The 12,962-nt window shown below is 40.8% G+C and overlaps 1 protein-coding gene across 1 annotated transcript in view; it reads right to left on the bottom strand.

Moving 5' to 3' along the window:
• The window catches only part of PSMD1 (proteasome 26S subunit, non-ATPase 1), a 120,816-nt gene extending 108,803 nt beyond the window's left edge, over positions 1-12,013 (bottom strand). Inside the window, exons 1-5 of the mRNA XM_003908061.4 lie at positions 11,841-12,013; positions 7,660-7,703; positions 6,646-6,719; positions 6,293-6,462; positions 2,104-2,309 (exon numbers count right to left, since the gene is read on the bottom strand). Coding sequence (XP_003908110.1) covers positions 2,104-2,309; positions 6,293-6,462; positions 6,646-6,719; positions 7,660-7,703; positions 11,841-11,856 — 510 coding nt within the window. The 5' untranslated portion in view covers positions 11,857-12,013. The remainder of the gene's footprint in view (positions 1-2,103; positions 2,310-6,292; positions 6,463-6,645; positions 6,720-7,659; positions 7,704-11,840) is intronic.
• Positions 12,014-12,962: the final 949 nt, after the last annotated feature.

Here is a 12,962-nt window from a genome sequence, read left to right as displayed (position 1 = left end):
ATACAATGCTTTTTTCTTTCCTTAATAAGTTGGGAATTTTCACTTTTTCAATTAAAGGAAGCAGTTTAAGGCTTCTCTTTAGCATATCTGAATTGCCAACATCACTATTCTTGTGCTTTGGGGCCATTACTGAGTAGAATAAGGGTTATCTGAACGCAAGCACTGTGATATTGCAACAGTCACTCTGATAAGCAAGGTGGCCACTAAAGTGACTAATAGGCAGTGTATACAGCATGGATCTACTGGGATGATTCACATCCCATGTGGGATGGAAAGAGACGGTGAGAGATTTCATTGCGCTAGTCAGAATGGTGCACAATTTAAGACTTATGAATTGTTTATTTCTGGAATTTTCTATTTAATATTTTCAGTCTGTAGTTAACTGCAGGTAACTGAAACCACAGAGAGCAAAACATGTATGAGTGGGAACAATGCACATCTCCAATGCCTAGAACAGTATCTGGCAAACAGTAAGCATTCAAAAAATATTTGTTGAATCAATGAAAGCAAAAAATTTAATCTTATACACGCGAAGACAAGGATGGGCTACAACTGTACAAAAATGAAACTGAGAGGGAAACAAAGGCCATTATATCACATTAGGCCATTCATGCATTCACTCATTTAAACAAATCGTATTATTGATGTTAAACACTGACCTAGGTTTTGGGGATACAGTGGTGAAAAAGGCACAAATACCTGTCCCGATATAGCTTACACCTGGTGGGAAAGATAGCTATTAACTATTTAATAATTATCAAGGGATAAACACCATGAAAAAATATATAGGGCCCCATAAGATTAACACAGAACTGGACCTAGTCTTTGCTGTAGGGGTTGAGGAGGGCATGGGTATTGGGATTAAAGTTCTGCAAACAAGTGATAGTTGAGCTAAGTTCTGAATTGTGAGGAGAAATAAAGCAGGCAAAGAAAGGAATGGAGGCCGGGTGCGGTGGCTCACACTTGTAATCCCAGCACTTTGGGCAGCTGAGTCGGGTGGATCACTTGAGGTCAGGAGTTCGAGACCAGCCTAGTCAACATGGTGAAACCCCATCTCTACTAAAAATACAAAAATTAGCTGGGCGTGGCAGCACACACCTGTAATCCCAGGTATTCAGGAAGCTGAGATGGGAGGATTGCTTGAACCCCGGAGGCAGAGGTTGCAGTGAGCCAAGATTGTGCCACTGCACTCCAGCCTGGTTGACAGAGCGAGACTCCATCTCACAAAAATAAATAAATAAATAAATAAATAAATAAATAAATGAATGTAAAAAATATTTTTGGAAGGAGGAATGAGGCAGGGTTCATCTAGATGAGAAGACACCAAAATGGCTAGTGTACAGAGAGCTAGCTCATGGAAAGAAATAGTTGGTGAGGCCAAGTAAGCCTGCAGATCAATGTCCATTTTACTCAGCTTTGTATCTTTCTGACCACTTCGGTTGGTGACTTAAATTGTGTTAATTATTGCAAACACTGCAAAACAGGAATATAGTTGAGTAGTTTTAACCCTAATAAATGAATTAAAATAGTAGTTTATTGTCTTTTTTTTTTTTGAGACGGAGTCTCGCTCTGTTGCCCAGGCTGGAGTACAGTGGCATGATCTCTGCTCACTGCAAGCTCTGCCTCCTGGGTTCATGCCATTCTCCTGCCTCAGCCTCCCGAGTAGCTGGGACTATAGGCGCCCAGCACCACGCCCAGCTAATTTTTTGTATTTTTAGTAGAGACGGGGTTTCACCATGTTAGCCAGAATGGTCTCGATCTTCTGACCTCGTGATCCGCCCGCCTCGGCCTCCCAAAGTGCTGGGATTACAGGCACGAGCCACCCACCACGCCCGGCTATTCTCAAAAAGGGCAGAGTAATTAATACAACTTCCCCATGCAAGACTTCAAAGGATTATGTGATAAGATAAAAGCAGATATTCCATGAACACAAAACACAACCAAGGTTCATAAATAAATATGAAAATAAGATATTTGGCAAAAGAGCATCTTATTATTTCTAAACTAGATTTTCTTTTCATGCCTATGAAAGTTTCAGTTTGAATAACTTGCTTTGCTGATTCCCCATCAACAATAATCTCTAAAATAACATCATCTACCTACCGACTCCAGTATGGTCTTCTCAAAGACGTCCAGTCTTCGTGTCTCCAGAGCAATGCCAATAGCCTGTTTATACTTGTGATCATCTAGACATCGCTGGAACATTTTATTTACGATGCCTTCTAATCTCTGGTCAATTGGTTTTTTTTCTCCTTCAGGCAAATCTGCATTTTCCACACACTGTTTGGTGTAGTGATCAATGCATTTTGCTGTTGAGGAAATAAAATAACTGATTATCTTGTGGGCTAAACTATCAGAAAGGGCAATGCCTACATTTATAATCATATATACTTACGGGATGACAGTAAAGCACTAACCAAATTTTGAAATGCTAGAACTTATAAATTTGAATTAACACTGTTCTCCCATAATATTTACACTGGAGAACTATACACTAATTCCAATCCAGCTGACATTATTCAAAACATTTCTATCTGCCAGGTATGGTAGTGCTCACCCACAGTCCCAGCTACTCAGGAGGCTGAGGCAGAAGGATCACATGAGCCCAGGAGTTTAAGGCCAGCCTGAGCAACACAATGGGACCCTGTCTCTTATTTAATTTATTTTTAAAGTTTTTATCTTGTTACTTCATTTTGATCAAAATTCTATTACTCTACCCGATTAAGCTGCTTATTCAAAAGAATTGGCTACAAATAGCTGCTGTTTCACTTTCAAAAAACAAACATTTGCCTTTGCTGAAGTTATTTTTAAAGGCCTATTATAGCAATTATCATATAGTAGTATATCGGACTTCTTCGCATTAATGAAACTATTAGCAACCTCAGAGTAAGAACTATGTCTAAATTGTCTCTGTAGAGTAATGGTGAAATGACTTGCAATGTGCCACAGGTTTAAAAGGCAATTCCAAAGATTTCCAAAAACTTTTCCAGTAACTGTAGCAGATCCTTTGAAAAACAGTCCTGTGTCGCTTAATGACAGTAATACATACTGGAAAATATATCTTTAGGTGATTTCATCATTGTGCAAACATCATGGACTGAACTTACACAAACCTAAATGGTATATAACCTACTACATAGCTAGGCTATATGGTATGGCCTAGTGCTTCTAGGCTGCAAACCTGTATAGCATATTACTGTCCTGCATACTATAGGCAATAGTATTTGTGTCTAAACACAGAAAAGGCACAGTAAAAATATGGTATTGTACTCTTATGGGACATCTGTTGTCTATGTAGTCTGTCATTATGTGGTTCCTGACTCTATTTATTGTCTCAGTGTGAGGGAGGTGGAACCTATTTCTCCCAAGGTGTCTGAACATTCATGCATAAGTGTTTGTGCCCAATTTAGCTTCCTATTTCACAATGATTTGGGTGCATGGAGGGGAGGGTGTGACATACTGAAGGATATCAATAGCACACCTGATAAGAAACATTTATTTGCAATTTAGCTATATTTCTTTGCAATCACACCTTAAACTTTCTTTTTTTTTTTTTTTTTTTGAGACGGAGTCTTGCTCTGTCGCCCAGGCTGGAGTGCAGTGGCGCAATCTCGGCTCACTGCAAGCTCCGTAAACTTTCTAAGTACAACCAAAAGAAGGGCATTTCCCTAAGCCTTCCATCTTCATAAGGAAGATAAAACAGTTACCCAAGAGGAATGACATATACATTAATTATCCTCTCCATAATTCATTGGCTTGTCTCTTTCCCTTTCAAAGAGAAGTAAGGAGATGAGGGCAAGATTTATTACTTACAAACCATACCCCAAGAAATAAAAATAATTTGAACTAGCAGAAATGATTGTTGGCCTAATAGATGACCCGGGTTAAATGGGTCTATATTTTGAAGGAAGCAGAGGACTTTTATAAATTGGAATATACTACATTCAAGATTCAGGTAGAACCATGAAGGTTCAGGTATAGTTAGTAAGAATACAGTGGTCTGGGTCAGTGGCTCACATCTGTAATTCAAAAATCCTGGGAAGCCAAGGCAAGCGGATCGCTTGAGGCCAGGAGTTCAAGACCAGCCTGGCCAATACGGCAAAACCCCATCTCTACAAAAAATACAAAAAGTAGCCGGGTGTGGTACTGTGCACCTGTCATTCCACCTACTTGGGAGGCTGAGGCACAAGAATCACTTGAACCAGGGAGGTGGAGGTTGCAGCGAGCCAAGATCGTGCCACTGCACTCCAGCCTGGGCAACAGAGAAAAACTCTGCCAACAAACAAACAAACACAGTGGATGTTATAATACAAAATAGACCTTAAAGAATTCCAGTTGTAGAAAATGTCCACCAGGCCCTAATGTGAGCTTTTTGAACCAACTGTAGTTAAGTGAGGAAACATTACCCCTGCCGCATCAGAGAGGAACCTCAAAATTAGAACATCTGGGGAATTTTCCTTAGATTATATAACTGAGGGGGAAAAATGTAGGTCCCAGATTTCAAATGAGATTCATGTTCTCATTCACCAGGTTTACATATATGTCATAAATATATCCCAGGTTTATAACTAAAACTCAGCCTCATTTCCTGCTAAAGCCTTGTCATAACTTGGAGATTTATGAGTCCTGGATTTTCTGGAGGTACTGTTTACGATATTCACTAAGACATTAGAAAGCCTTTTCCAAATCCTATCTTGCATATCCCCTCACGAATCTCACTGACATCTTAAAAAATGTGCCCTACAAAACTAGAGCAAGGGTGAACCCCTCTTTTAAGTAAATAAATGCAAACAGAACTGGTCTATTGATCAAAACTCACCTTCCAAAGGTAAAATCATACAGTGTTTAGAGACAGAGAAAGCATCTACCATGCCATAGCACTTCGTACCAACAGTCCAGTTTAAAAGCACAATTTGTACAATGGTGGCACTGTAAGCATTTGTAGATCACTGTTGTAAAAAACCCATAAACTTTCATTAAAAAAAAAAAACAAAAAAAAAACAGGCTGGCTGTGGTGGGTCACGTCAGTTAATTCCAACACTCTGGGAGGCCAAGGCAGGAGAACTGCTTGAGGCCAGGAGTTTCAGACCACCCTGGTCAACACAGTGAGATCCTGCCCCTATTTAAAACACAAAAATCCATCAAATAGAAGAGGTAAGTAAGGTATTTCACCCCCTGCTTCTAGCTTAAAGTGAAGAAAGTACTCTAGTTTCAAATAATATGGTCCATCCTTTTAAGCCATCAGTTCTTCCCACTGGATTCACAGATGACAGCCCAATTCAATGAGCCTCCGACAGCAATAAAGTAACTTGCAAAATTTTATCATCATCATAGCAAAAACTTTAAAAACATGAACACAGAATCCCAGGGACAGATGAAGATACCTCCATCAACCCCCTTGTGCAGCATTTCCCAATTTCTGAAAGAGAATACCAACTTCCTCCTTGTACGTGTTCAAGTGAATAATACAGATCTTCTATTAATCAGCAATGTGAAATATCTACACTGTACAGTCCTGACAGAACATGCCCTTGAGCTCTCTGTACTATGAATCCAAAGTTTGATAAAGACATGTCTGAAGGGTATGCAGTCCCTTCTTTCATTTACTACATCAAGAGTTTTCAAGCATTTTTTTACGCTATAAAATCTTTGTATAAAATCTTACATAACTGGTTGAATTTACAACTCTGGTTGAAATATGTGTCAGAAAATTCAAAGCCTTGCCTGTGTGTTATCCCCTTCCTTCAAAAATAAGGAAACAAGTAAGAAAACAATGGTTACAGGTAGAAACAGTATGGGTTTTGGAGTGAGTAAAACCAGGTTTTAAATTTTATCCTCCTATTTAATAACCATGTCTTTATCACCTCAAAACCCAAGTTGTCTCATTTGTAAAACGGCTAGCTCCTTCCTCACGGGGTAGTTGTGGAATAAACCATGGTATGCAGAGTGACTAGCATGGTGCCTAGCACAATGCGGATACTCAATAATGGTTTCTTGTATTCGAAAAAAAACTACATAAACTGGTACCACTTGTTACTCATAGTAATCTGATTTAATCTTTTCCTCTAACAGTATGCTTATTGGACTGGTGATCATCACAACCGCTGAGAACCAGCACTCAGTTGAAGGGCAGATCTAAAAACTCAGCCTGCATAAAATTATTACACAAAGATTATGAACTTCCAATTAAAATGAAATTTGGCAACATCAAACTCAGGAAAAAAGCTTCTATGTGCACTATAGCAAGAAAGAAGCCGACAAGATAAAGCCTTACCAGATAAATGATAATTACCTATAATAGTCTCCACATATTCAGAGTTATCATTGACATTGAAGAGGTCCCCCGCTCCAAGAGCATAATTCAGAGACTCCTCAAAAGCCCCCAGGTGATAAAATACTTTAGATGCCACCAAGGCTGCAAACTGCCGACTCCGGAAACCTTCATCTTCGTATAAAACCTCTCTGAAAGAAATTAGAAGTACAGGTCTAGTTCAAACTGTGGTTTTCCCTAAAAATCCCAAATCTAAATATTCAAGCCACAATTCAGTTAACAGCAAATTTCTAAATGAATCAATAAGCCACAAGACCCACATTGACAATTAAATTTGATCTACCTTATTCTGATTTATAAAAATAACTTCTTACATTTTGTCTACAGACTCGGAAATCTCTGCCCAGAAGTCATTAACAACTGCATTCAATTTGTGTAGTGCAAATTCCTGTAAAAGACAACCAAAATCCTATTTTGAGATAGACTTATCATTACACTTCCTTAAAAAATTATTTTCAGCAAATCAATGATCAAATCCTCAGTAATATTTACTCAAACTTTTACTCTATGACAAATATAAAAATTTATCAACTTATACTTTTTCTTGAGTTTACACATTTCTTTTCTTTTTCCAATCATCAACATTTTTCTTCTTTGAATATAAACAATTAACTCCAGGTTGCTGGTTTAGATGTATAGGAATCAAGTATCTAGAGCCACTAGAAGTACATCCCAAATTTCCATCAAATAAAAAACTTTAAATATGTGAAAGAGAAGCAACACCTTTTTGTGTTTTCTGTTGACAACGAAACTGGGGTCGGGGGAGGGGAAGGTGTGGTGGCTCAAACTCGTAATCCCAGTACTTTGGGAGGTCAAGGCAGGGGGATCACTTGAGCCCAGAAGCAGGAGTTTGAGATCAACCTGGACAACATAGTGAGACCCCATCACAACAAAAAAATTTAAAAATAGCTTAGCTGAGTGTGGTGGTGCACGCCTATAGTCCTAGCTACTTGGGAGGCTGAGGTGGGAGGATCATTTGAGTCCAGGAGGTCGAGGCTGCAGTGAACCATGACCACACACTGCACTCCAGCCTGGGTGACAAAGTGAGACTCTGTCTCAAAAAAGGAGAAAGATTAAAAAAAAAAAAAAAAAGGAAATTAGGGGGCTATTCAAGTGCCGTAATGAGGTTTATTTGTCTTAGCTTTGTTAAACTCAAGGGAAACCAACTGCTGTGGCCAAAATACTATCCTCTCTGGCTAGGTTACAATAATTGGGTACAAGTCAGCTAGGATAGCAACTTTAAATGATGGAAGATTACAGACATCACTAAATTCAAAAGGCTTCACAGTATTCACACTAAGCCTAGTTACTTTTTCTTCAATTCATACCTTAAGCTGTGGTTCATCTTCATCCAGAAGAGAAATAATTCCAGCTATGAGAGAAAAGATGTAACATGATTATGAAACACATTCTCATTAAAGTGGAAATTAACACCTGGTCAAAAATATATGATGGCTGAAAAACAATTTTTTTGAGGGGTAACTTCTCTAGGGGAATGATTATTTTTCTTTGAAAGTGTAAAGGTTTATATCTCAAGTTTAAGACTTAACTATATTATCAAACCCTCATGGCACCACATATATCACATCACTTGCCTAATTCAATGGTTTTCAAAGTGTGGTCCCTGGAATAACAGCATTAGCATTGCTTGGGAACCTGTTAGAAATACAAATTCTTGGCCCCACTCCAGATCTACTGAATCAAAAATTATGGAGATGGGGCCCAGTACTGTGATTCTTTTGCTTCCTATAGTTTGAGAACCATTGGCCTAATTTACTGATTAAAATGGGAAACTTTCCTGTACAATTTTAGAATAAAATTATTCATACAAAATAAATCAACAGTTATAAGATTACTTACAAAAATGGGAGCATTTAGTCATCAACTCAACAAGGTAAAATACTTCAATTATTTCAAGGTGTGTATATTATGGCACCTCTTTCTTATCACAAGTAACCTGGGTTTTACTAAATGATGAACAATCATACTCATTCTGAATTCAATTACCCAAGCACAGTGTTCTCCATATGGCTTCTCTTAGCCTCAGGGTATTACCACTAACATAGGAGAGTAAAAGGAATAATTGTCCTCTCCAAAAGAACACAGCTTGAAATATAGTCAAAGGTCAAAGGGATTATTGGAAAAATGATACGGGAAATTATTGTACTTAGACCACAAAGGAAACCACTCTCAAATGTTTTCCATGTGGGTTTTAAAATCATTCCAGAACACTGAGTTGAAACTGTGATTTGATTAAAAAGTGTCAAGGCAACTTAGTTAGATGTAGCCATTTCTAATGGACAAGTATAGGTTTGCCAAATAGCTTAAGCAGTCTTTAGAGAGCCATACAGGAAAAGATACAAAATCTACCAAGCAAAACTAAAGTAGCATAAAAGCAGATATAAAGAACCTCTTGGTACTCCAGGTTGGTATGACAAGGCCAGAACAGGGATTCTGAATGGACAGCACAGGGAACAGATAAATTTCAAAATTCAATCAATGAAAAAGAAAAAATTGCAAACTAGTGATAAGGAGTAAGAGGACAGGCCAGAACGCTTTAAATGTAGAACAGATCTTAAATAACAGAACATCTAATACTAAAACCGCTACCTATCCTCAATCAATGTATCTGAACGGCTTTTACCAAAAAGGGAGATGGATTTTTACATTCTTTGGTTTGGTTCCACTTATGACTAACCGGTTACATGATTGTCCTGGCTTGGAAACTCAGCCTCTGGCCATGGACCAGAACTAAATAAAATACACTCCATACATTAGTACTTCCCATCTTAAAAACAAAACAGAACTCTCTTCTGGAGAGGGGAGAGAATGGGAAAGGCCTAAGGATGCTAAAAACTTCTTATGCCATTATAGGAACTGAGCAGATACTGGTCTAAACTTGTTGAATCACTTGACAGAAATATTTGGATATTATTTACAAATATGGAGATATGTTCCAGAAGACACAGCTTAAAAGTTGGGAATAGTTGCCTCTGGGGATCAGGGGAGGGAAAGTGAGGTGGGGGACTATTGTTTTAAAGCTTTTTAGCACAACTTGCCTTTATGTGTCTGTATGATGTTTAAAAAAAAAAAACACAAACTCACTCAATTTCACATCTCCTGCCTGTAAGTACCTCTCTCTCTCTCTCTCCACTCCCCTGCATGGTCAAACCTCTTGAAAAAAACTAATAGAACATGTTGAGCTCTTATTCACCACCGTATGCTAGTGCCTAGCAACTGCCTGGTCAATAAATGAATGAACAAATTGACTAGTCCACACCAGAACCAGGACACTAGCCTGTTTAGCACCTGGGACAAATTCTAAGCCAACGTGAGCCATAGGACAGAAAACAAAGTGACAAAATATTTTAAAGACAGTTGACAAGTAACCCAATAAACTTCAATGGCATTAATAAACACGTACTATATGATCACCACAGAATCTCAGGAGAGGACCTCAAAAATTATTAGTTTTGCCACCTTAAAGAGGCTTAAAGTCTATTATATTGTCACCAAGTGCTTTTTCAGCCTCTATTTTAAAAACTCAAGGGACTGATGAATTGCTTTGATTAGCTGACTGAGCTCTTCAGTCAAGACATGCAAGTAAACAAACAAGGTAACTACAGAGTTGTGGTGGAGAGAGAGTAAGCGTGTTTCAATAGAATGATCAGGGAAGGATAACATTTGAGTGAGAGGAAAGACTGAGAAGCTAAGGGAAAATCTGAGGAAAAGAAGACTAGAAAGGAACAGAATGTGCCAGGGCCCCGAGATAGGAAAGAAACTGACATATTCAAGGAACAAAAAAGCCAGTGTGATTAGGATGTATTGAGTGAAGAACAGAGTACTACAAGACAAGGTGGGAATCAGATCATGCGGGTCCTTGGTTAAGAGTCTGGATTTTACTGTATGCCAGGGGTGTCCAACCTTTTGGCTTCCCTGGGCTCCAGTGGAAGAAGAACTGTCTTGGGGCACACATAAAATACACTAACACTAATGATAGCTAATGAGCTAAAAACAAAAACAAAAAACAAACAAAAAAAAACTTTGTGTATAATTTTCACGATATCCGCCACCACAGATAAGAAAAAAAGTCCTTGACAAAGGGTTGGACACGGCTGCTCTAAACACAATGGAAGCACTGGTGGATTGTAAACGAAGAAGTATTACGTGATTAAAGTTTCAAAAAGCATACTTCACAAGAAAAACGGACTGTATGGAGGTAATGGTCGAAAACAAAGCCTTAAGGCTGATATAGTAACCCAGACAAGAGATGAAGGTGGTTTGGGCCAAGTTAGAAGAAACAATGGTAATGGATGGATTTGAAATAGAATGAGGCCTATAAGCGGCTAGAAACTGAGTGTTTATTTGATCTGTACAAAGCTCTGACTGGAAAAACTTCCTGATACCGAACTAAAATTCATCTCGCGATCACTTGTATTCCTTGGGGACAAAAAGTCTTATTCCAGGTACAAGTGACAGCTCTTCAAATGTTTGAAAGTAACTATGTCTCCCAGTATCTCCAACGATCTCCTTAACCAATCCTCGTAAAAATAAACTTTCGATCGCCTTACCATTCAGATTACTGTCTTCTGCTCACCAGTTTGTTTACAATAAAATGCTTTTTTTTCGTGAGTCAAGCACAGAGTAGGAAAATGAGAAAAGGGTATGTAAGCAGGCAAGGAAAAAAAGTACCAAGGCTCTGGACAGCTACAAGCAAGTCAACCTGTCGGGGGAGCTGAAGTCTCCATTGAAACTTGATCTCTGTAACTTACTCCATTGCAAAAGTCACTACGTGAATCTACCTATGCAATGGTTTGCGTGTATGAAACCTGCTCCGCAGATCCATCCACCTTTCTTGAATGTACAATCAACAGACTGAGCACATAACCTCGAAAGGGTAAGTAGGCTCTCAGTATAAAGTTATCTCCAAGGCGTCTTCAGGGTCTTCACCGAACGCAAAAGTTATCTGTTTTGAATGAACACCCTTGGGTCGGACCCAGAAATGAGCCATCTCAAACCTAATTCCGGGTTTCATTCTAAGGAGAAAGGAGCTCGGCCACGTCCAGAAACACTTCTGTAGCTGTTAGGCTGCCTGGCCAGGGGGGTTGCCTTACTATTCAATGGCACAGGAGCCCATCCCACCCCGACCCCCTGCGGGGAAGGACTGGAGCTGGACGACCTCACACGGCCAAGAATGGGAGGCAGAGGAAAAAAGGGAAACCCTTTTGGGGTAGGGGGAAGGCCCAGGAAGCCCCTTGGGTCCTGGCGCTGGGGTGTGGTTGGGGAAGGATGCCAAGGCGGTCGACCCGGCTCGATTCCCTCAAGCCAGAGAAGCAAGCAGTGGCCTGATCAGACTCCCAGCCCCCGGCCCGGAGGTGGGCCTTAGGCAGCGAGAAGCTGCCCAGGCCAGCGCTCCGCCGGGAGGTGCCCAGTCACCGGCCCTGACTCAGCTAAAAGCCGGCGCGACGGCGGCTCCTCCCTCCAGGCGCTGGCTCCGAGCCGCACTCACCGGCCGAGGTGATCATGGCTGCGCCCCTCACTCGCCCGTCGGCTCCCTCGCCGTTTCAGCTGCGCAGTGTATCTGTCAGCTCAGGACCCGCTCAGTTCACCGCGCCTCCTCGCTCCGCGGGTGCGCTGCTCAGTCAGTCGCCTCCTCAGGCCGCCGGCTCTCTTCTCGCCAGGACCCCTCCCGCCCCGGGGCTGCCCGCCGCCCCGCCTGCCGCCCCGCCTGCCGCCCGGCGCGAATTCTCCCCGGGACTGCGTCTTCTGCGCCGCGGTCTACTCCCCAGTTCTCGCGGAAGGGTAAACGGAGAACACCACTGTTTTCTGTAAACCTCCTCGAGGTCAGGAGTACCGCGCGGTGGGAATACTGGTCTGCACCTGAGGTCAGGCATTAGAATGGCCACACCTATAAAGAGAGGACCCCATCATCACCCGCCGTTGCTGAGAGAAAGGGTGTTGAGGGGAGGTGCGAGCATTACGCGCAGTGCCACCTGCTGGTGGGAGGTCTCGCTGCAGCACATCTCCCACCAGCCAATACTTGGGGAATTGGGGCAGCGGCAGACAGCGTTTTTTTAGAAAAGTGGCTTTCCATTGTTTTCTAAAGCAAAACCCATCATAAAAAAAAAAAAAAGAAAATCCCCACAGAAGTGCTTTATTATCATAATGAATCCACAAGTAATCATTGGCTTATTATAAAGTTAAACAATGAAGGTTTTTACTTACTTTTGGAATAATGTCCAGTGTTGTCAGTGTATTAAAATGTGCAGTAGTTACATGGTGAAAGCCTTTCCAAGAGAGAAAAAATGTCTTCCATTCTTTCCTTCTATCTCCCTAGGTCCTCTTTTCCCCTGACGGCAGTGGGTTCTTCGCTTCTAATACATCTTCAGAAATTTGAAATGGCAGTTGCAATGGCCATTTGCAGTCTTATACTAGCTTCAGTAAGCCAATTTATTTCAAGAGTCAGTACTGAGAAAGTCTTGACAAAGAATAGTGGCAAACGGTAGCATTTTTTCAGCCACTGGCCATGCACTATCAAGTTAAACTCTTCAATCGGACAGCGATGGCAAGTTCATTTCTATGGCCTTCTACCTAACCTAGGGGCACAATCAATGTCTTGTGGCTGCCAGCG

The sequence above is a fragment of the Papio anubis genome, chromosome 10 (genome assembly GCF_008728515.1).
Source record: "Papio anubis isolate 15944 chromosome 10, Panubis1.0, whole genome shotgun sequence".
In the NCBI taxonomy this organism is placed as follows: Eukaryota; Metazoa; Chordata; class Mammalia; order Primates; family Cercopithecidae; genus Papio; species Papio anubis.
This window is presented reverse-complemented; position numbering and strand designations above follow the sequence as displayed.